Source organism: Colias philodice, chromosome 15, assembly GCF_061535455.1.
Source record: "Colias philodice isolate Cphi_HAF_F1 chromosome 15, ilColPhil1 Martin Lab GWU primary, whole genome shotgun sequence".
Lineage (NCBI taxonomy): Eukaryota > Metazoa > Arthropoda > Insecta > Lepidoptera > Pieridae > Colias > Colias philodice.
In genome coordinates, this window is record NC_143100.1 from 6164924 (window position 1) to 6190312 (window position 25389).

The 25389-nt window shown below is 33.3% G+C and overlaps 3 protein-coding genes across 5 annotated transcripts in view; 2 read left to right on the plus strand and 1 right to left on the minus strand.

Annotated features, from left to right (window-relative positions):
* The window catches only part of SP1173 (major facilitator superfamily domain-containing protein SP1173), a 33256-nt gene extending 20717 nt beyond the window's left edge, over positions 1-12539 (plus strand). For both annotated transcript variants that reach the window (XM_089703790.1, XM_089703789.1), the window contains 12 exons: positions 1756-1894; positions 2148-2295; positions 2387-2491; positions 2589-2723; positions 3013-3214; positions 3603-3795; positions 4522-4773; positions 7186-7350; positions 8432-8598; positions 9422-9589; positions 9814-10005; positions 12279-12539. In XM_089703790.1, coding sequence (XP_089559916.1) covers positions 1756-1894; positions 2148-2295; positions 2387-2491; positions 2589-2723; positions 3013-3214; positions 3603-3795; positions 4522-4773; positions 7186-7350; positions 8432-8598; positions 9422-9589; positions 9814-10005; positions 12279-12370 — 1958 coding nt within the window. In that variant the 3' untranslated portion in view covers positions 12371-12539. The remainder of the gene's footprint in view (positions 1-1755; positions 1895-2147; positions 2296-2386; positions 2492-2588; positions 2724-3012; positions 3215-3602; positions 3796-4521; positions 4774-7185; positions 7351-8431; positions 8599-9421; positions 9590-9813; positions 10006-12278) is intronic.
* A 695-nt stretch (positions 12540-13234) lies between these two features.
* LOC149482250 (uncharacterized) lies at positions 13235-20592 on the minus strand. Its single transcript, XM_089703785.1, has 9 exons — positions 20189-20592; positions 18944-19015; positions 18526-18776; positions 17655-17803; positions 17207-17402; positions 16919-17098; positions 16648-16836; positions 16460-16555; positions 13235-16092 (listed from the first exon to the last, which is right to left on the minus strand). The coding sequence occupies exons 1-9, from the start codon at positions 20274-20276 to the stop codon at positions 14575-14577; spliced, it is 2739 nt and encodes a 912-aa protein (XP_089559911.1). The 5' UTR covers positions 20277-20592; the 3' UTR covers positions 13235-14574.
* Positions 20593-22269: 1677 nt separating this feature from the next.
* The window catches only part of LOC149482251 (bestrophin-4-like), a 39919-nt gene continuing 36799 nt past the window's right edge, over positions 22270-25389 (plus strand). For both annotated transcript variants that reach the window (XM_089703787.1, XM_089703788.1), the window contains exon 1: positions 22270-22679. In XM_089703787.1, coding sequence (XP_089559913.1) covers positions 22609-22679 — 71 coding nt within the window. In that variant the 5' untranslated portion in view covers positions 22270-22608. The remainder of the gene's footprint in view (positions 22680-25389) is intronic.

Below are 25389 nucleotides of genomic sequence, written 5' to 3' on the forward strand. Positions count from 1 at the left end.
TTTATGTATAAATGAAAAATTGATGTTCGATTGAATCAGTGTCGGTGCGGTGGTGTACAGTGCGACACAAAAGAGATGAAAATAAATGAGGGCGCCACCGTCGCTCATATAGCAACACTTATACTGCGACGCAAGCGATCTTGATACTATAGAATAAAAATCCAAAAATCTATATATATAATCTAAAATAAATACCGCGATTTAAACCGTTATAATTGTTTCATTGTAGCAATAGTGTAAATTTAAGACAAAAATACATTAGTATTTTAATTGACCTACCTAGGTCAAATTTTACTTAAATGTATTTGGAATTAGTTATTTTATAAAAATCGGTCAAGTGCTTAGACTGCAGAGGCGCACATAGAATCAAACATACAAACAAACTAGCATACATGCAGCTCAAACACATTACCCTCTTTCTGGGTCCGTCGGGTAGAAAAAAACAAGGCGATTTGAAAACCACGTATTTTTATTTTTTTTGTAGATAAATTTTGTACATTAATATAATTCATCAAAATCTAAATATTCTACTCCTTCAAAGGACTGATCATCACTCTGTTTCGAAGTACTGGCAAGAGGGTACGGGGCATCTTCAGTATCTGTAAATATGATACAGTAAATATGATTTTTTTTCTTATGGTTTGATTGATTAATAGATAGATAGCTGTATGAAAACAGTTATCACTATACTATGTAGTAAAATCTAAACTAGGTACTTTATTTGAGGCTGGTTGGATTGGATATAACTTCTTGACTCAAATTGTGCTGGTCGCACTATAAAAACTAGTTTTTGTTTACATACAAATAACCTCAAATTAAATTGCGAAAACGTAATAATCGCCATACATACATACATTAAACACTCGTCACTAATGGAATATTCTATTTTACGTAGTACTGAGCAAAAATAAATGGAATCTCACCGGTATATTCTGCTGTACGTTTGTAAACGTTTTCCAAATCAGTCAATAAATTTCCAGCTTGAAATTCGGACAAACACCGAATAAAAACTTTATACACCACATCACGGACACCGCTACGTTTAACCTTTTTCATGATGTCTCCTTTTTTATTTAAATTTCTTGTTCTAAATAACAATTTTATCTCAATAAGGGTGCACTCACACACATCAGTCACCGTCACGGCACGTCACCGGACAGGATTAAAAAAAAATATGTATCAATAGTTCTAGTATGACTCTGTTCCCACACGACAGTCGCCGGCACGAAATCTATCAGTGACGTCACCGGTCAGGCACGTCAAATAATCTTTCCATACATGTATCATACTTTTATCCCCACTCACCCGGTGCCGTCACGTCTCAGTTCAGTCAGCGTCGTGCTACCGTCAATAATTGCTACATGTTCTCTAGCGTGACACACGTCTAATCACTGACTAACCTGATGTATGTGTTCAATGATTCAGTCAAACCGGCGACGTGACTGACGGACAACATGACGGTGACTGGTGTTTGTGGATACGTACACAAACCGTCACCGATCAGTCATCGGTGACTTGACGGTGACTGATGTGTGTGAGTGCACCCTAATTCTCCACTTCACGAAAAAAACAACAAATTTTTATTCAACTTGACAGCTACATTGCCAATTCAGGGTTGCCAGGTAATGAAAAACGAATTAGTTCCAAAATAATTAATTTCATCTCTTTTATGTCGTACTATACCATAAAAACCAAGGAATTTAGTAGCAATCGATTTAAAATTAAGATCAATGACGTACTAATATTGTTTTACAGGCATAGGATGTATCTACCCTTTCCTTCCCCTACACATGCTGTCTGTAGGCCTGGACCGAGGGGAAGCGCGCCTGATATCTGCAGTCACGCCATGCATCGCGTTATTGGGGCCAGCTCTCTTGGGTCCACTTATTGATAAGTTAGTATAAGTACCGACTTTGGTTTACATTTTAATCAGTTTTAAGGAATATTGAAGGTTAAGCTATTATTTTTAAAGTATATTTATCGGTTAGGTCTTGTTTTTAAAACAAGGTCGGATTAGTCATTCATTTTTTTACTTACAAGATGCTAAATAACTTTTATGATATTAAATTTTTACATATTGCATTTGAAAAATACACATGGGAAAATTATACATGTCTATTATAAAAGTGGTTTTATATTTTTCACAGATTGTCAGTCGGTCGAGGTTCTACAGGAGGTGGGACTGGTCCCAGCGGCTCCGGAAAGCTTTTGAGGATTGTTACTGCCCTGTGCCTTATACTTAGTGCCTTGTTCTATACATTGTTACTCACTGTGCCCTACACGGAAAGACATGAAGTACGTGCCAAATTTTGAGAGAATGCACTTTTTTCAAAGAATTTAGTAGAGAATTTTTTTTTTATTACAAACCCACTTTATTTTTATTTAGGCTAGAAGACCACGCGTTTTATTCATGTGCGACGCTGATGGCGGTAAAGTGATGCAAGAAGTTTGTACCGAGGGCATGCGATGTAATAGATGGGACGGAGAAAAGGTATGCCAAGTACCAAACGGGTAATTATGTCATTAATTTTTCATTGGAGGTCGCATTTTAATGAATTGTTTATTAATTTCGTGTATAATTTATGCAGTCAGGAGTGCTAGCGGTTGGCGCGTGTGAATACGGGTGCGCCGACGAAAATATGACTTGGGTTATGCAACCTTTTAAGACGATTCCAACGACCACCACACTTAGGCCACTTTATAACAGCGTTTTTAATGCTACGGTCAGTGGAGATTCAATCTTTATTTTATATCTAATTAAACTGCTAAATAGATAATTTATTTTAGTTAGTTAAATTGATTTAAAACTCAATCCAATATTTCCACTTTATGGTTTCACATCAGTACATCTTACCGAAATCAAATCTATCGAATTAAAATTACCTACCTAGTTAGTTACAATTAAATTTAGTTTAATTTTAGTTGTTTATTGTTTATTTTTGCTTTAGCTCCCAATAATAATTCTGTTTCTCCAAAAAATCTTTTTAAATCTATTTTAAATTCACATTTTAGGCGTCCACAAACGGTTCATTATCGGAGGACCCAGAAGACGAAACAGATTTCGAAATCAACCCACCACATCTGTGTTACAATGGACAATGTCTCGTTTATATGCAACATGCGAAGAGAATGCGAGTTCCTCTTTCCCTTTTAGCTCCAGAATTGCCTGATGATAACTCGACAGATGAAAGCAATTGGTGTACTTATAAAACAAGTGAGTGTTGGAAATTCTATTAATAAAATTATGCTGAATAGTTGGGTATGTAAGGAATTACAAAACTTTCTTATGAACGGCAATATTTATTAATTACTGCGTGTCTACACGTGTTGTTTAATGCGTTAAGTTTTAATAACCAGCACGTGCGGACCTACGTGGTTGATCCAATTTTGTAGGGAAAATATACTCATCATACTTTGAATAAAATATAAAACAGCGTATGAATGTAAAATCCTCTATGCGACGAGTTAATTCCTAATGATTATATATATTAGATAACATTTAACAAGCTCCACCCACATAAATGTTTCGAATTTCCACAAACAAACTTTCCGACAACATTATTTATTCTATCAACCACAATTAGTGTTCTATAAAACTTTAGGTGGTCCATCAAAATGCATCGTGCCACCCGAAAAAATTGAAGAAATCAACCCAGAGGGCGGTGAATGTACGCCAGCAGTGCGTTGTGAAGTGTTGGATCCGTATGATGAGCCTGACGGTGTCCTCGCGGACGCGGAGTGCAGGCTCGTGATTGGTGACCCCGCGTATACGTTCTGGAGCTATTTTGTTATACGGTACTTTATAAAAATAATTAATTTTCTAACCCTATTTTATTATTTTTTTTTTCTTATTGCATACAAATATTTTTTTCAATTAATCTTTAATAGATTTGTTTTAAATTTAAATGTTCGTCAAGGACCTTTCACCTTAATACATAAAAACATATAGGCACTTACAAGATGAATTTTTATTTTTATTTTTATTATTTTTATCACTATATTTTATTTTTATCACGTGGTCTCTAACCCTGGGCCTTGTGCACAAGCTCAGCGTCGCTCAACGTGCTATGGAAAGGGCTATGCTCGGAGTTTCCCTACGAGATCGAATCAGAAATGAGGAGATCCGTAGGAGAACCGGTGTCACCGACATAGCTCGCCGGATTAGCACGCTGAAGTGGCAATGGGCGGGCACATAGCTCGCAGAACCGATGGCCGTTGGGGCAGAAAGGTTCTCGAATGGAGACCACGTACTGGGCGACGAAGCGTGGGACGACCACCCACAAGATGGACAGACGACCTGGTCCGAGTGGCAGGGAGCCGCTGGATGCAGGCCGCCGGTGACCGGTCGTGGTGGAAAACCCTGAGGGAGGCCTTTGTCCAGCAGTGGACGTCCCACGGCTGAAACGACGACGACGACGACGACGATTTTTATCAGCTTTTAATCAGCTCCGACCTAGTTATATATTTTCTAAAAAGTTTACTAACCTACCATACATATTAAATTTCAAAATGATTCCACAGACTGTTCGCAGACATATGGCCAACCGCGGCTCTAGCTCTCTTAAGCGCTGCGTGTGTAATAGCCACCCGAGAGACATCATTAGGCCGCGGTGACGTGGGGCGGCAATTAGCATTCGGAACACTTGGCCTGGCGATATTCCCGCCCTTAGCCGGTCTAGCTGCGGATAATATGCCTGAAACACCGTTTCTAGTGCCGTTCTTGTTGCACGCCATGTTTATGCTGATTGGCGCTCTTATACTGATTGTTGACAGGTTGGTTCTTTCTCATCATAAGGTAAACGCAGGTATTAACGACCCCTCTAAGGCAATTTCAAAATCAACCATATTTTTTAAGTATACTGGTTCTGCTAAAGATTTATAGTTTCATTTTATATGCTAGTGTTATGTATAAAAAATGTTTTTATAGAAGCAAATACATTCTAATAAAGGATTATCTTGTAAAAAATAATTTACAATGTGACTTAGTCGATTGTTGCAATTACCGACCCATAAAAACGGCTGTGAAGCTATTAACGATTTTTATGCAGCTATTCCCGATCGTATGTGAGAGGAGGCCTTTTTCCAGCAATGGAATGTATAGAAGCTAGTGTTGATGATGATTGCCGATCTTAATAAAATGAAATAAAAATGCAAATATATTCGTATTTTTTTATTATAGTTATTTTTAATAAAACAAATGAGTACTTCTTAGTAATTAACTAAATAATTATAAACTTTTAAAATAATCAACATAATACTATTAAATATTAATATATGTACATATTATATTAAATTAAGGATTTCAAACTCTAGGATATTTATTTCCTTATGCTATTTGATTGATTGCTTCGGCGAGTTGTGTTTTACTGTATACTTTTCGCCGCTTTTGTGGCTCCATATTTCTGGAAAAAATATAATTATATGTTTTATGTTAATTTAACCATGAAGAAGCATTTTTAATAGGCACCTATTATGTCATAAAAGTAGTAAAAATATATTTGCACGCTCAACTACGAGCAGAATGTTTAAGGATCAATATTATCTATATCTACAAACATCCAGACTATATATCTATATCTACAAACATCCAGACTATATATCTATATCTACAAACATACAGATGAGAAACTAAACAATCTATATTCGATCGGTAATAGCTTCCTATAGTTGCTATTGCCGACCCACATGGGTCGGTAATAAAGTATGTAAGTATAAACCTAAATTGTATTACCGACCCATAAAAAAATGGTTATTTTAATTCATTTGACCATCAGACTATAAAATAGATTATAATTGATTAATGTCATACAAAATATGAACAAATGCATATTGTTTAAACAAAAAAACAATGATTTACTACTGTAACTATTCGATACCGATCCTCGAAAAATATCATAACTTTGTATAAATTGACAACGCTAAAAAATAAACACTAGACAAAAAAGTTTAGTCGCTAATAGATTTTTATGAAGACTCATAGCTTAGATTTAAACTGGTCCATAAAACCACTTGTGTTAGTGTGATACAATAACATAAAAGAAATTTAAAACAAAAAGTTACGTTGCTGCCATTGCCGACTTATGGGTCGTTGATACCTGCCACGACTTAAACTGGTGAAGCTAACACCGTCCCATTTTTATTTAAAGTTTTATCGTTTCAAATTACTTTTTATTAATAAAATGTTGTAAGAAATGAAAAGTTGACACTTAAATGCATTGACATTTAGTAATATAAATTAAAGTATAGATGTCATTTGTTTGTAAATGTCTTAAAAAGATAAATCACAGTACTTACCCGAAGGAACAACGGAACAGTACGAAACGTCCTGCGTCCACGCTACCCCGCAGCAACTTACGTATTTTAACTCTTTTTGCACAGTTATTCACACTAACGTAAAAGTATACGATGCTCAAGTAATACATTCGTGTATAACTTTGCCTACCTATAGCTAGAATTGTTCTGGAAACGTTTAAATTTCGAATTAATTTTATAGGTCGTTGATAGCTGCGTTTACCCTACATTCATTTTATTAAGATAAGTAGATGGCATGGCATCAAACATTCATTTTTTTTAGGATGGTAATGGAACTACGGATTGCATACACATGATTCACTATAGCTGTTGTCCATGATTATATGGAAAATATAGTCTTATTACTTACATAACTAATCCTATCAGTCAAATTACACGGTCAATAAAGCATGTGAACATTTCAAAGCACTAGTTTATTTTCCTAACGCCATCTGTGATTGGAAATAAAGGAGCAAAGTTATTAAATTGGGAAATGTTCAAGTTCTGAAAATTGCTTGATTACCTATTCACTAATGTGAAGCACTTCATGATACATGTCGTTTTAGATATATTTTTAGTAAGGTAGCTTATCAAATAACTTATGATTAATGGCAATTATTTTATTTTTCCTGAAGCGATTTCGTGTAGAAAAAAATACAAAATAAAAAAAATATTAAATTGGTAACTACAGCCTGTAAATCAGCGCTGTTTGTGTGCAGCATTTTGCTGAAGCTGTGTCCATTTGTCTCATTTAATTTTTAGATAAATTTTGTATACCTAACTATGTTTTTGGCAATAAAATTTAATGTACTGTATCATTTTATTGGGTATAAATGTTTTCTATTCTATTATATAAATTTATTTTCTTTCTTTAAAAAAATGTTTTGAATCCAGTCACATGCCGCTATCCACCCCCGAGTGGTGGTGGCACACATCCACGGGCGTGCTGGCGATGCCGATGAGCGCGGTGCGGCGGTACGGCGCCGAGACCGCCGCGGTGTTCGCCGTCGTGGCGCTGCTGGGCACGCTGTGGAGCGGCATCGACGCTTACTTGCCGTGGTATATATTAATTATGTATTAGTAGAAATAGGAAGAGAAACAGTATATCAAAGAACCATCTATACTAAAATTCTCTCTTGTCAACGTTGGTAGCTCCTATACGATATTGTTTGACGTAACTTTTGATTTAATATTTTTGTGGATGAATAGTTGTCACTATTTTCTGTCTGAATACTATAAAATTCCGTATCCTTTATTTCCTTCGAATCGTGGCACATTCTTACGAATCGTGCCTAGGGGCTCAGACGTTGTTTATACGACGTTTGACCCAACTACCCTCACTTTGCTAATATTCGTTGACTTGCTGTGATTTAAATTTATAAAGAATAGAAAAAATTCGATCACGAGGCGGGACTCGAACCCGCATCCTTTCGCGCCATTCCGCGGCGGATGCCTGACCAATTCAGCCACTCGTGACCCGCCAGAGCAATCGAATTTATTCTATTCTTTCAGTTTTATGTGTCTAAGGGACACACCGAGCGCCATCTATTGAGTTGATTAACAACCATCTCAACCAATATGAAACACTTTTCAGTGAATACAATATTGTAACGATGGAACACGACCTTTTTTGTTGAAATTGATATTTGTTTTATGGCATTCAAATGCTTTATAAATATAAATTTATAAAGAATAGAAAAACTGGCCCTGTGTGTAATTTCTAAAAGTATATAATTCAATCGATTGTAAAAATTTCAAATTATTAAAAATATCAAACAGGTCTTCAAAGCACAGATGAAGACTAAAATTTTACCTACAATTAAGAATAATCGAGATCTTAAATGCATTTAAAATTGCTTCTTCCACGAGTGACACAACCATAATGAATAATTATAAATTTTATACCAGAACAACATAATTACCTATTTATTGAAGTGAAACTTCTTTATCGTGGTTGGAAAAAAATTTTGTGTAACATTTTTCCGTTACGCGCCATCTTTTTCTTATCCCTACCACGCGTGATTCGACGTATTTCTGTAAAGTTGCATATTATAGTAAATTATTTTTTGAAAAATAAGGTCATAAAGAAGTTTCACTTCTTACGTACACTAGTACACGCACACATTTTTTTTTATTACAGGACGATGGTTAAAATGAACAGTACGAGCCTCTTAGCAGGTTTGACGTTAACAGCGGGTGCTCTGCCGGCTGTACCCGCTCTGTGCTGGGCAGAGGCGCTTGTTGACTATATCGGACACTCTAATGTGTTTATTGCTGCCTTTACCTTCTATTGTTTGAGATACACGGGTGAGTTCTTAAAATAAGAGTAAAAGTTATTAAATTAATTTTCTGTATTACTTATAGTATTATTTTGGCCTATTTGCAGTACCTACTTTGTATTTTTTCACGTTATGTTTACGTTATCCTCGATTTTAGTGAACCCATATCAAAATAACGCAATTCGTATTTCTTGTTTATTTTGTATGTACCTACATGTGAAAATCTTTATTTACATGTTATTTACTGAATTTTTAACGTAGACGGACAGTATTGATTTTTTTTTGTGCTTTACTCGAACTTCGAAGTACAATTTTATTCCTATCTTCTTATATATAAAAATGAATCGCAATATGTGTTGGTAAGCGCATAACTCGAGAACGGCTGAACCGATTTCGATAATTCTTTTTTTATTATATTCCTTGAAGTATGAGGATGGTTTTTATGTAGAGAAAACGTAAATATGTACCACGGGCGAAGCCGGGGCGGAGCGCTAGTATCGAATAAATACAACTGCTTGCGCATATAGATATTAAACACTTTCCGAAAGCCAAATAAGATTTGACACTTGTTAATATTCCTTCTTATATATAAAAATGAATCGCAATATGTGTTGGTAAGCGCATAACTCGAGAACGGCTGAACCGATTTCGATAATTCTTTTTTTATTATATTCCTTGAAGTATGAGGATGGTTTTTATGTAGAGAAAACGTAAATATGTACCACGGGCGAAGCCGGGGCGGAGCGCTAGTATCGAATAAATACAACTGCTTGCGCATATAGATATTAAACACTTTCCGAAAGCCAAATAAGATTTGACACTTGTTAATATTCCTCATTATTTGTTTCCAGCCCTGGCATCCAGTACGGATTACAATGTGATAGTAATCAGCGAGCTGTTTGAAGTGTTTACCCTGAGCTTGGTGTGGGTCACTGCGGTGTTGTACTTCCGACACCTCGTGCCGAGGAAATACACGACCACTGGCCAGGCTCTGCCTGTTATTGCACACTTCTGTTTAGGTAAAATTAATAAATATTTTGTTATTTTCTAACGGTGTACAATAAAGCGTTTCATTCATTCATTTATTTTAAGATAAATTTAAAGTGTAAAAAGCTCTTTATTTTGCCTTTTTTTGGGGTGGGGGTACATTTAATATCATGCGTAAGAAGCGAAGCTGGTAATATAAAATATTTCGTAACCGTTAAAAACGCTCTCACCATTCTAATCACATTTTCATGTGTAGGTCGTTGCATCGGAGCGATAATAAGCGGCATGGTATCCCTGGAGCAGACCGTAGACTCAAGCCGGGACGTGTACCGCGCGCTCGGCGTGCTGGCTCTACTGGCCGCTGTGGTCTACCTCGCGCTCTACCACCTGCTGCTCGCACCGCGTTGTGCTGCGCCCGCTGCTTCACCACCCACGCATCTGTTGCAAGGTGAGAAGCACAACTCTACTTCATCGCCGAGCTCTACCAGCTACACCATAGCTGTTCTACGTACTCTATCGCCGAGCTCTAGAAGCTACAGCTCTACTATTAACGGTCGAGCTCACAGACATGTATCAAGATAGACTAAGCGAGTGTATGTACTTCCCGTGTCCAAACTAAGTTTATGAAACTTACTTGACGCTGGCCTACACTCAGTCCGCGCTTGCAGTTCGCCAAGGAAAGACGTGAAGCTGAATAAAGTAAAATGCCGAATTGCGCCGTTATAAACTGTAGAAACTCCACAGCTGTGAGTGGCCGAGTTAGCATAGATGTTTCCTTCCACCGGTAAGTAATTTTCTAATCAGAATATGCACTATTTATTTTAAAATCAAATAAAGAATATCTGTGGAAAACGATCGTGACAAACACGGATACCAAATCATACGAAATGATTCGGAATACATTGCGGCTTTTACTTAGCACGGTAAAGATCGCGTCGTATGATAACAAGCAATGAATAGCGTCTTCTCATTTTTCTGTTCTCATTTTTCTGTCCAATTTTGTGGTTAGTGATGTTCATTTGATGCAACAGTTCTCGATTCTAATCGATTTTATAATCGAACAGAAAAATGATAATTTGAAGGAGCAATTTTTCAGAAAAAAAGGCATAGATTTTTTTTGTCATTTAATACGACTTGACCTAGAACTTTTAAGTATTTTAATACAAAGGTACTAAAAATAAATATTATGACATGGACGCCATTAGTTATAAAGTGTCATCTTGGGAGTTTTTTAAGAAAACTCCTTATTGCTTAGACTATGTTTGTTTTTTCAGTTTTCCAAGTAACCCGAACATAAAAGGAAAATGGATCGATGCAACGGGACATAAAGATTGATTGATTGACAGTTTCATTACTTTCTTTCGATGGCCTCTCTAGTACGTAGTACATGGTAACTCAATGGGCATATGTAAGAAAAAGCTAAAACACATTAGTTTACTTGTTAGAATATTAAAAGGTTTATAACTTTATTTTATCATCCCTCTGTCTATGGTAATTATCATTTTTCTGTCTTGAATCGATTTAGTAATCGATTACGATTCATTTATTTGACTACCTCTTAGACATAGATCTAGTTTGATCTGATTTCTTTCGATTTACTTCGATGGGATAGGACGATACTAGAATCGCCGCGCGAGTGGCGGCCTAATCGATTTAGCGTAAAATGAAATTAACATCACTAAAAAGCGCTCGTGACGTCATAACGCGTCAAGGTCAGTACAAAAAATATGACACGCTTGGTTTTCATACAGATCGCGGTACTTGCGTTGTCTACTTAAATATACATGTCTGTGGTCGAGCTCTACCAGCTACTGCAAGGTGAGAACCACAGCTCTACTTTTAACTGTCGAGCTCTACCAGGTGCTGCAATGTGAGAACTAGAGCACTACTAATAATGGTCGAGCTCCATCAGCTACTGCAATGTGAGAAACACATCACTATTGTTAACGGCTGAGCTCTATAACTGCTGCAAAGTGAGAAACACATCACTATTGTTAACGGCTGAGCTCTACCTGCTGCTAGAGAGTGATACGCAACTCTACATGGGCCACTGTCTATAAGCTACTGCGAATATGTAGGTTTATACCGCAACTTTACTGTGCGGCAAAGCTCTGCCAGCTATTGCAAAGCTTGTGTGCGAACCGCAGCTCTTCTTATTTTTGGCCGCCGCCCGACACCTCCTACAGAATGTGTGTGTGTGTGGCCCACAGCTGTACCATACGACCGCACTCTACCATTTACTGCAGGGTTTTGTGTGTGTGCAATCTGCAACAGCATTGTAATGTTGGCGGCAGCTGTCCGCGCTCTACAAACTCCTTTAGGGTGTATTTGCGTGTGTGTGTATGTATTACTATTACCGCCCGCGTTCTACGTTCTAGTTTTTGTGTGACGTACAACCCCCATAGAGTAGGTACATTTAAAAATGATAGGGTAAAATAACCATTTGACTTTAGGTTTATAACTATTGGTTAATATGGTATTCAAAATTTTAATTTTCATGACTATCGTTTCTTAGCAAGGACTGTGGATGGACAAATAGATGGAAAAGGTATTAAAAAGGATTGATATTACATAATTATTATGTGTCACACTCCTCTGCAAAATTTGGCTTCTGCACTCCACAGCACGACCATAAAATTAATCTTTTATCTGCATTTTACTTTTATAGATTTACGAACAATACAATACTGGGCGCGAAAGTAATGGAAATTATTTTTACAGGGTTGAACTCGAATGGTGCTTCGAACGGCACGTACTCTCCCATGAGGGTCTACCACGAAGAGCGATCACGGAAAGGTCACTTTCGCTATTAAGTCATTTACATAATAAAAATTTTAATTTAATTGGATCGATGTTTTATAAGTACACTGTTGTGATATTACAACTATTTCCTTGCATTTTCTGATACGATCAGTTTGAATTGCTAACTTTATTTTTTATGCATTTGTCTTTTTTTTATTTTAATAAATTATATGACCGAAACAATGTGTTTTATTTCTTCATTCCCAAACAGTCTTCTTTATTCCAATATACATCCATTGGTAGTAGCAAAAATTACTCGTAGATTATAATAAGACTTGAGTCTTGACTGACCTATCCACGCACAGCCCTACTGGACCGTTCAAGCTGAAATTTGGCAGGCATCCGATAAGAAAGAATTTAGATAAACTGAGGTGATAAAATAGAGGATGGAAGTTTGTATCATAAAAATAGTTTATCTATAGTCCTAACTTACAAAATAGTTCAGCTTTATTTTAGTATACGATTACATAAATTAAAATGTATCATTCTCAGCCCTATGGGCAAGAAAACTTTAACGGCCACAAGCAATAGTTTCTGTATTACGTGCTCTGCGATGCACAACATAACAACTTCTTTCTTACTTCGGGTTGTTTTTGATAATATTTTTTTTTCGGAGCCGATTATGTATCCCGATGTGAGATTAATATCCATTCGTATTATGACGATGGATTGGTTTGTATAATGTTATCTCGACAATTTACTTCAACAATTTTATAAATAATTTCACCAGCACAAAAATAATATTAAACCTCGTTAATCAGTATCTTCGCGAGTGTACGTACAAATAAAATTAACAGTGAAAACAAAATCACGGTGTGTAATAAGCAACAGTACATATTCATATTTAAAAAGTCAAAGGAAAACATTCAAACAAAACTTATCTTATTGTTATATTTATATTTTCTAGTACAAATTCTATCCACTATATAAGATACTTCTTAAGATAAACTATACATACTAAATAAACAAACTGCGTACCAACAATCACAACAAAAATCCATTTAATCATATTTCTATAATAATCACAAAACCCAACATTGTATCTTACAGTTTATTTTTGCATGACATACGACTTCTATCTAGCCGGTATACGGGTAGTCAAATAAAAAAATTAACAAAAAAACAAATGCCATTTTTTGTAGGATTGGTGAATTGCATATACCTACGTCCTTAAAAGAGATGTGCATAAAAACACTACAAAAAAGTAATTGTAAAAAATAATTGAATGCACCTCCTATAAATATAATAATAAAATGTCAATATTAAACATAATGTTATTGAAATGTCAAGATTATGGGAATAATTGTTGCATTATTTATGCTTTCATTGTTTTATATTGACAGCAACTGAAAGATGTAATTTGCTAAACTGCACTTTAGTTTGCAACAAAACCAATATTTTCTGTTATTTACAATTAATACATACTTGTTTATGAAAGAAAATTCCCGGTATGTATTTAATTTGTGGAGTTTTAAAATGTAGTAATAAGAAAATTTTCTATACTTTTTGTACCTCCACATACAAAAGATAAAAATAGTTATAACTAACCTCTTTGTTTGCTATTGTTTTCTTGCTTACCTACTATCACAAGCATTAATATGAAAACAAGTATTAATCCTAAAAGTAGAACCTAATATCATACATAAGTAATTTTTATTTTACAGATTTGTAATATACACAATTCTTATTCGACAAAGTGGAGATTATTTTTGTCAAAATAGTACAGTAGTTATTTTATATTGGTAAACTTTAATTACTACTAAACAAAATATATTAAAATTGTTTTATTAAAATAGGAAATGTAAGTCATCTTTCTCATAGTAATTTATTATACAAATTTTGCAAAATGCAGTCATTAAAAAGAGCAAAAGTAAGTCCAAATCAAAAGGAACACCAATGTTTTTCTAAAAAGCATTTTTGCGACCGCATGTTCGTAAATTATTAAACGACGAAACAAAAAAAAAAGAAATATGTAGTAGGTACTAAGTATTACTTTTTTGTCACGAAAAGAATCCTATTTGCTGCAAAAAGTGTAATCACTTTTATTTTATTTGCATTATATCTTATAGCTAAATAGTTTTTATTTTAACTTATAATTATAACATTACAATCTGTACTTCTATGTACTGGTTTGAAGTTGTAAAATCTGAGGTATATTTTACAGTTATTTTAAAAGGTTTAGTTTGCAGTTTACAGGTTGAATAAGGTTTGTGCATTATTGATCCTTAATTTCATCAGAAATTTCCAGAGAGCATATTTCATGTGCATCTGAATTTTCTTGTGAATCGCCTTTTAGTAAGTCATCAATCATTTCATCGCTTATATCAATATCTTGGCCTTTTCCCTCACTTTCCATATTATGATCTCCATTTTCTACTTGAGTTTTATCATCTCTGCTGGAAGTTTGGTCAGATTCTGAAATGAGATCCACTTTACTACTTTCATCATCATCTATCTTTTTAGGATCATTGTTTACGGAATCTTGTTGCATCTCACAATTATCGTTTTCTTTTTCAATTACTTTACCATCTTTACTTGCAATTGTGACTTCTGTAGGTTCAGCAAGTTCCATAGTCTCTTCGTTGCAATTTACATTGTCCTCTGTTGAAGATTTAGGCGCATCGACGTCTTCTGGTTCGACATTGTTGGCTTCAGGTTCGACATTGTTGGCTTCAGGTTCGACATTGTTAGTTTCAGGTTCTTTCTGAATAGAATTATCCTTTGAAGCTGTGGTAGGTTTATCCTGAACTGCACAGCTCTCGCTTTGTTGATTATTCTCATAATTGTCAGTAGATCCAGATAAACATTCTTTTAAAATTTTGTCTTCACTATCGTTGTGTTCGCTGCTTCCAGCACCTGTTAAATCAACTTCTTGAGTTTCGTTTGCACTTGAATCTAATGAATTTTCATCAATAAATATAGGATCTTCTTCCATATCCGGAAGTATTTCAACATCGTCATCGTCTTCTTCACTATTATTCTGAATTGGTTTATTTTTCCTTGCAACATACTGTTTTAATTCTTTGTTTATATTTTCCCGTATTTCTTTAAATCGTTGTGATGACGTATTTAATAGATTTTCTAGACTTCTATGTAAAGTTCGCATTTCTTGCACAGTTCTAGTTCGTAAATATGACGTAGTTGCCTCCTTTTTGAGTTTATTTAGTCTCGATAAGGAATATTCTAGAGCATCGATAGCGTCTATTAAATTATATCTGTACCACTCAACAGGTACTTGCAGATCTGCTTCTCTGGTTGGAGTGTCTATTGAACGTTTTGTGTTCTTTCTTTGTCGTTGATAATTTCTTGACAATGATGTGTTACGGCTATTATTGAGCGATCTAGGTGTTGGCGTAGAAACAGTTGGACGATTCGAGACCTGATTCAATTTAACTGCGTAAGTATTTCCCGAAGATTTATTTGGATTACTTTCAGTTACTGCTACTATTGTAGCTGAATAACCACCAGGCATATTGGGATTGGCATTTATAGCAAAAATTCGTCCATCAGGCAGACGATACATTTTATTAGCTGATAAGGTTTGAGGATCCACACGGAATTTGAGGCCTCCAGTCACTGAATTCACTGTTACATCGTTTTCAGTCATTTGTATGATATTATTATCGGACAAATCTTTAGAACTATATGGTATGAGAGGCGGAGGACCTTTGGGTGCGGCAACTGGCGCTGGTGTAATGCACTGAACATCGTCATCCGTGTTATCTTCAGTGACCTATGATAAACAATCAAAGTTGGGAATAAGTTAACAAATATAAATAATTCAATCAAGTTCATTTTTAATTTTTTAGTCAAAAATTTTTCATCCATGAGCCTATGTTAGTTTAATCAGAAAGAAACGGCGATACTAAAACATAAGAAAGGCATAATTGAGGGCGCACGAGAAGATGAATAATTCCTTGAATCCTTGCTATTTTTGTTTGAACAATTTTTTATTTAATCAATATGGCATGTGGTTGCCTAACATGTATGATATTACAAATTACATAAGTAGGATAATTTGAAGAGAATTATATAAAACAATGAATGGGTCAAATATAAAGTGGTCAGTGTTATTCAAAATTAGAAAACAATTTTATTACCTCACACAAAGGTTCTATAGGAAAGTCAGGAGTGCAGACCAGTTCATCATCCTGAGATCCACCAGGTATATTTGACATTGCTGCCATATCAAGACCCTAAAGTTGTCAAGACACATTAATAAAATGAAACTTAAGTGTAGAGCAATTTGAATTAGTACTATTCTTATGAATATGAATAAACTTTATACCTGTGTTAGACTTTCTAATGATAAATTGATATTGTCATTGGTGATTACATTGTTAAAGGAATTGCCAACATTCATGCCATTATATACCATCTGTGATTTTGGTCTTATCTTGAGAAAACTATTAGGCGTGTTTGTTTGTTTCCTATCATGCATAATTCGAATTGGGTTCATTACTGGCGCTGGGGGCATCTGAAAATAAGATAAATGTTATGATACAGACAACATCTCAAGACCAAAACATCTAATTATAATTTAAATAGTAAATACATACACATATTCTCATCTTCTTTGTCATAGGTGAAACATTAAAGGTGTTGACAGGTTTTGAAGCTACGGTTATTGGATTTTTCAGAATATATGGTTTATGCTTTGGACTAGCAGCTCGCTTTACAGCCTTTTTGGTTTCCGATTTATTCCCTTCCTCCATATTTATTGAAGCAAACTTCTTTACCTAAAACAAAAATATTTTAACTAACATAATTTCTATAATCTGATACAATAAAAATTCAATAAAAACATTAATATGTCTACATAAAACACGATATTATCTATTTGGTACCTGTATTGTAGGTGGTATTTTAGAAATGATGGATGATGCCGATGCACCTGTACTTTTTCTAGTTTCACTTTCTTTTTTCTTGACATCATTTTTTTCCCTTTTTCTCATCTTATTTTTACAACATTCAGAGTGGTCCCGAGCACAGTCTTGAAGGCATGCCTCCTTTTGTGCACTATCTTTAACATCATTTGCAAGTCTGAAATAAACATTTAATTGAAAGGTGCAAATAGCAATCGGTTGATTATTAAAAGTGAAAAAAATAATTACGTTATTTTTTCACTTTATTACCAAAATTGAAAATTAATTTTAAAAGGTTGATTTTTGTGCTAAAATATTTTCCTCTATTAAAGATTTAATATTATAGTATTAAAAAATTATATAAATATGTATGTTATTATTTAATTTCATGTCTTGGTATTAATTAAGAGACATGTAATTTGACATTTACCTAGCTTTCAGATCACAGTATCGTAGTGCGGCCCAACATTTAGCTCTCAAATCTTTTAAGCATGTGTTGTTACACTTAAAACACCTCCAGTCATCAAGTGCTTCAATCTCCTTTATTTTAGAGGGCCCCAAATTTCTCTTTATACATTTCTAAAAATGTATATTGTGTTAATATTTTGAATTAGAATTTGATTAGAGTACATAGAACATATTATTATATTAATATAAAATTGAAGAGTGCATAAAAATTCTTGTTAACTTATTTTAACAAAGTATTTAAAGTACAGAATTAAAATTTTGGACCATTCCCAATAGATATTGAATTTATTTCATCTACTGTTACGGACAATTATAAAAAATAAAGATAAAATTTCTCTTACAAACTTGATAAATCAAGTGAAAGGATATTCTTGTTAAAAAATTCTTGTTAACTTAATTTAACAAAGTATTTAAAGTACAGAATTAAAATTTTGGACCATTCCCAATAGATATTGAATTTATTTCATCTACTGTTACGGACAATTATAAAAAATAAAGATAAAATTTCTCTTACAAACTTGATAAATCAAGTGAAAGGATATTCTTGTTAAAAAATTCTTGTTAACTTAATTTAACAAAGTATTTAAAGTACAGAATTAAAATTTTGGACCATTCCCAATAGATATTGAATTTATTTCATCTACTGTTACGGACAATTATAAAAAAATAAAGATGAAATTTCTCTTACAAACTTGATAAATCAAGTGAAAGGAAATACATGACATCATTCAATATAGCCTCAAGATGCAAAACATCAAAATCTATATAATACTGAATACACACTTTTTTTACCTGGGTTATAAAATATATTAAAGTAAATCAATAAATCTTACAGCGCAAAACACATGAGGACATTCAGAGCAACAGTACACTTGTCCGCCTTGCCCGCACCACCTGCAATATAACTCAGAGCCATCATCCCCCTTTTCGAACTCTCCGCTGTTGTAAAAAGAATGGCATGACTGGCAGATTAAAGTGCGTAACATAGGGTGTGTGCGCATCCGTTGGCTATTTTTTGGTGTAAGCCCTAGATGACGATCACACGAAGAGCAATGTACTTTCATGCTGGTCACATTGTTAAGATCTGAAAAATATAATATTCCTAATGTTACCGTGTGATCATGTAGAAATATGCAAATTTTCCTAAATTTTGATAAATTTTAACATATATAAATATATTTTATATGTATTTATAACATAGGTATATATTTTTTAATTTTAGTTTTTAAATTATTTGTGTTTCAGTCTCACCATTAAATTTTGTTTTATAGTATGTCCTTTCGTCTTCAGGAATATCATCTTCAAAATCTTCATCAGTTGGTGCTGTTGAAACAAAATTAAAAATGTTGAACTTTTTTGTGAAGTGGAATACACATTGCATACAATTAAATAGTTTCTATCACAAATATTAAATGCATTCACAAAGATGACAATATAAATATTGTAATAATCAGATCATCAGATCTGTCTGAAACAATGAAACTAAAATAGCTCTTTTTAAAGACAGATAACATATGATGTGATTCAAATAAGAAAAGGATGGATTCTATGTCCTTTTGTGATGTTATAAGTATTAATTCAACCTGTATAATCATATAAGTCTATCTTAGTGTATCATGTTTATACTGTAGAACTTTGTTGCTAAGCGCAAATCTTGAGAATGGCTGATTATTTTTTTTATTATAATTTGCCATAAAGTGTGAGGATAGTTCTTATGGGGAGAAACATAAAAAATGGCCTGTTAGGCAATACAAAGTTGACTGGGTTAGCAGAACCAGTGAACTTAAAATATATCATTATCAAAATGCAAAGACTTTTTTTAAGTAAGTCATTTTTTGATTGTGATAGAGGCAGTTTCAGATAAACCAAAGTCACTACTCCACTATTTTCACACATTTAGGAAGCACCCATTATTGAACTCCCACAAATATGATCATAAAATGTAAGAACATAGAATGCTATGTGAATACAAAAGAGCCTGCATATTTTTTGGAAATAAAGGTGTTGACATTAAATAGGTACTGAAATATGATTGGAATAAATATAAACAGTTGTTTGGCTAAACTAACTGCTTATTTTAACAGTAATCTGCCACTGCCACAAAATATCTAAGATTGAAAAAATAAACATGATAATAAGAACCATTAGGAAGTTACACATTTATGTATTGTTAATTAATAAAAAAACTTTGTGACTTCAATATTTTAATATATTTATTTAATCAAAGAATAAACTTACCATTCAAACAATAAAAATAATAAAATGATACGTAAATAAAAAAATAAACAAATTTATTACTTTTGTAGATAAGTAGGTATGCATTTTTATATAAACAATATTTTACATCTCAAGTACCATCAAATGCTGAAAGGTACTATTGAGTGAAAATATAAAGAATATATTTTATTTGGTTTCATTTTACTAAATCCATCTTAAATATCTAACACAATAAATAGCAAACATTTTGTTTATAGTGTTATTAAACAGTGTACTAACCGGGGAAAGGCGGGAATTGACCATTACCAGATACTTGAACCGGCTTCTCAGAGTCAGCAAGTGCTTCATTATTAGTAATCTCGCTCATGGTTAGGATATTCTGTTTATAATTATATATATTGTTTCTATAACACTCAAGTCATTTACATGTAGTATCTATAATCTGTATTGTCTAATACTCAGAATCTTTTTAAACTTATTAAAATTCAATAATAAATTCACATTACAGTACGCGAACTAAGTTCGGCCATTTTGGCAGAATCCAGTTTGGCATCTAAGTTAGTGTTGTACCTTCGTATAGAATTCTCGAGTCGAATCGTTATTCGTTATTATTATTTTTAATAAAACTTGAAATAAAAATTTAAAAAAAATTGAAGTATTAAATAAGGAATTGGATGTTAAGTGTTGGTTCCTATTATAAGCGAAGTGTGATATCAATTTCAGATAATCGAGGAAAACTACTGGTATTCACAGAGCAAGTAATTACTGTTATTGCCAGTAGTTTTTGTCGATAAATGCTTATTCATATATATGTATTATTAATTCTAAATTAAAATCAAATTATACATCTTAAAAATATAGGATATAATATTAAATATTTGCCCGATAACATCAGGAGGGCAGGGTCATTGAATGAGTTTAAAAAGCAACTAAATATTTGCTTTTTATCTTTATAATATCCGTATGTATGTATATGTATACTATGTGTAGTCTTATACTTATTTATTTAATGATTTTTGTGTTCTGCACCATCAACCTCATCATAAAACGTAATTCTCATAATCCTCGACTAAAGGTTGCCTGGAAGAGATCACTGCTTTAGCGATAAGGCCGCCTTTTTGTACGTGTTTGTTTGTATGTGTTTTTTTGTGTTGTTTCCTTGTCTTTGGTGCAAATAAAGTATTTTCATTCATTCATTCATTCATTCATTCATTCAAATATAATTGTAATAACAATATTATACTGCTAACATATTCTTAGTTAAGAATCCCATGGAAATAAACAAATTATTCTGAGAGTTCGTCACTTTATTTAAATGTAGGTACATACATTTTACAATGATTTTACAATATACATTTTATGCAAGTCACCCATTTAATGAGCATCTGTGGATTTGAATGTTGCCATATATCATAGTGAGCTGAGCTTAGAGCTGAGATAATAGAGTAGAAATAATTTCCACAACGTATTTATACACGTAAATTTTTTATAAAATTCTTCACGTTATTATAGATAATATGTATATATGTATTATCGTCACATATCATTTAGAATTGTGTTTATTGCACGGACAATATGCCAATGTAAACCATTATACCACAGATATATTATAATATAATATGTTTGTGGTATATTAGTATAATTCTGCAATTAACACACCTAACAGTAAAATGAACAAGACCGATGTGTTACATATTTGTAAAAGATTAATTAAAGAAGATTATACATGTAAAGAAAAAGTTTGCTGCTTAATAATGTAAAAGTCTACAAAAATAAACAAAAAAAGGGAGCCCAAGAAGAGGGGGTTTATCTTACATACTATTACTATAGAAGGGCCCTACTAGTTACTACTCCATATTTTGCAAAATTTGGTATACGAAAAAACTATTTCTATTTTTTATTATTTAATAGTTTAAATGGGCGGTTTTGGCTGCTTAACACCCTGGCACATCTTTGGTCACTCTGCCATATAAATAAATAAATATGTATGTAGTAATAGGAATGAACTTAGCGAATGAATATGAGACCATCTTTCTATTGAGGAGTTCAATTCTTTCTTTCTTGCGAAGATATTCCTTTCAAGAGGCAGCATTATTCTATTGAGTGTTTAGTAGATATTACGTTTAAAATAAGCGAGACTGAGAATATTTTCTTTAAATCTCAGTTTTATAAAATTATCGATTTAAAAACTTCACTAGTACCTCTCTGAAGGTGACAGTTGACATTGAAAAAAAATGTTTTTTGTCCTTTTGTCCCTCATTAGCGGTTTCTGATTGGTCACTGACTGCCTACCGTAGCTGCCTACGCTGACTGCTCTTTCGACTTCACTCATGTGCTCTTCACTCATTCACATTACGTCAGTTTGATTGTCATTGACAATTTGTCAACTTGTCAGTTATGTATTCAGTAAATACTTTGTATTGTGCTTTGTATAGTTGTGTGTGCCTGTGTTGTTTATAACTGCATTGCAGTATTTTTATAGTTGCGAATTTACTTAATTTTATATTATAAATAAAATAATAATTTACTCAGTGGTCAATTTTTTTTTAATTGAATATTTAATTGTTTATATTTTCTTCAAAGACGACAAAATGTGTTTGAAAGATTTTCCCCGCTGTGCTTGTGTAAATTAATGTATAATAAAGATTTGTCTGTGATATTTATTTATACCTATATAGATACGGCGAAAATATTTTAAAATGACTGTTACATATACGGGCGAAGTGGCAACATGTCGCGGATTTGGAACTTTTTTAAAAGTTTTATACAGGTAAGAATCGATTTTTTATAATATGATGTTAGGTATTTTTTTTTACAAAGAAAAAACAAAGTTTACTTTAACTATTTTATTATTAATGTATCCTAGAAAAAATCCACGGGCACAGGTTTAATTTTATTGTTTGCCTTATGAATTTTGTGTTACATTTTTTTATAAATTAGCTACCTATTTGATTGCAAACTTTATAAAAAACTTTCGTTAGTAGGTACTACCTAGATAAACACTTTGCAGAGATATACAGTTACCTATAGGTAATTATTATTATTCTAAACAAAAAAATAATCTGCCTTCGAAAAGTACCAAATAAAATTAAGTTGGAAGTCGGTGTCCAATATACCTAATAGGTACCTACCTAATAATTTAAACCACTGCAACTGTTACATTTTTTAAAGAATAAAAATAACATTTTTTATTTTAAGCTTAGTAGTTACCTAGTAGGTAAAGGCGGATTTAACTAGTAACTACTCTACTACTTTACCTATTTCAGAGCGTGGTTTTCTTTAACAATGTCTCCTGTAGGCTGTAGCTGTCCAACAAAAAAGAATTAGGTATCAAAATTCTGCTCAAACGCGATTAGGTACCTAGTTACCTACCTACATGTAAAAAATATGTGGTCGTATTTAGAAACCTCTTCCTTTTTGAAGTGAAAACTTCTTTAGCGGCGTTGAGCACTTTTTCTGTAATGCGTAGGTATAAAATCTTAAACTCGCGTCAGGACACAGCGCGAGCGTGAGCTTACCTCCGACCTCGACATGTAAAGCGACAGATGTACCTAGTAGGTACATAGGTACATTTTACCTATAATTAATTATATTGATCATTAATTGATGAATGTTTAAGATTTTTAAATAAAACTTCAGCACAATCTCTTGAATTGTTTACAATTTTCCGTAGGTACACATATAATCTACCCTCTTACTTTTAATTAGGGATGTAACGATACATGATTTTGCCGATACGATACCGATACCGATATTTGTAGTAATGTATCGACGATACCGATACCGATACCGATATCGATGGCTTGGTAGAAAAATAAATAGTGAATTATGCATAAAAAGTTACCAACATTTAAGACGATACACAAAAAAAAATCCACTGCTTGGCGGGCGGAGTCTAATAGCTCGCTATCGCGAACGCGGGTGTGCGCGAAGTCATTCTTGCATACTCGCCGCGCTGCCGCTGGCCGACTCGGGACAAACATGTATGGAGTCGTCATACAGTTATAATATTGTTATACATATATTTAATTGTTGATTTATTGGTTTTATTTTCTTGCTTATAAACACAAAATTATCTTCTTTTTAACAACTACTTAGACATTATTAATAATTATTAATTATTATTATTTCGTAATGTTTACTTTATTACAAAATAATACAGGTTATAAATAATCTTTAAAATAACAAAAAATATTGTTACTATGAAAAAATGAAATGCTACCTAATTACGCGGACTACTGAATTGATTTAGATAGAATTTTATGCTGACGTAGATATTACATCATGCCCAGAAATGAAAGGTACTATTTCTGAAAGAAGTTATAAACCCTAATTTTTCTCAGACAAAGTCAAGAGTGGAAGATATCGCTAATACAGTAAAACTGATGCGAAACTTTGGATGTTAATTTGTATATTTTTTTGTTAGTTGTTACTTAATCACGTCAAGACTACATTGAATTGCCTGGATTTACACATAGGATACTTTTTATCCGAACTGAACACTTCTGTGGGATAAAACAGGATTCACGATATAACCTAATTCCACGCGGGCAAAGCCGCGGTCGGAATGATATTTTTTTTAATAAAAAAATTGTTTAAAAAAAACACAAAATATATTGACGCATGTATTTATTTTTTCACTCTATTATAATTGTAATTATTCATTACAAATAATCAAAATAAAATAGCCAGAACAAAGTTAGGCCCTGGTAGGATAGGTAGGCAGGAACAGCAATGTGAGACGAACATAGCTTATTTATACCAATAATAATGTATTATAAACATTAAATTAAGTTTACTTTCTAACAACAAAAATACATAATATTAGCTAATGTGAAAACGAATCAACCAATCATCCCACAACAATGAAATGTGCACACAAATATTCATCCAAATCGGTTCATGTGATTAGGAGGAGTGACTGCAGCGCCATCCTCCGGGCCCAATTGTGTTTCCAGATCACCCAGGAACTCAATTTAATATACTTACACAAAATTTTTCGAAATGAAAACTCACATTACTATGTAAATATGAATATAAACCTGTTTTAGTACTAAGCAATTTCCCGCACAGGTGTAGTAAGTATAAATGAAATAAATATCAACATCAAATTCTTTATACAACATACTTATCTACCACCTACTAAGAAATTTTTGAAATTTTTTCGTATTTTTTTAAAATATAATACTACTCCAACGAGCTCCTGTTCCATAATTCCATATTACGTCCACCATACTTCCACTAAGTTCACCATGATTTTTTATTTCTTTGCACTTTGTTGCTTTTTGCTAAAAATGGAATCATGCGATAAAACCAGTAGAGCGTTGATAACATACATTTTTGACTGAATAAAGGTACTTATGAAGGAGTGGGTTCACATTGTGAACAATCAGTGGGTTTATTTTCCTTCTGGATTCCGGATTTCTGAAAAGATTATTTATGCTATAAATGAAAAAATCTTACACATTCGTTATGTACTT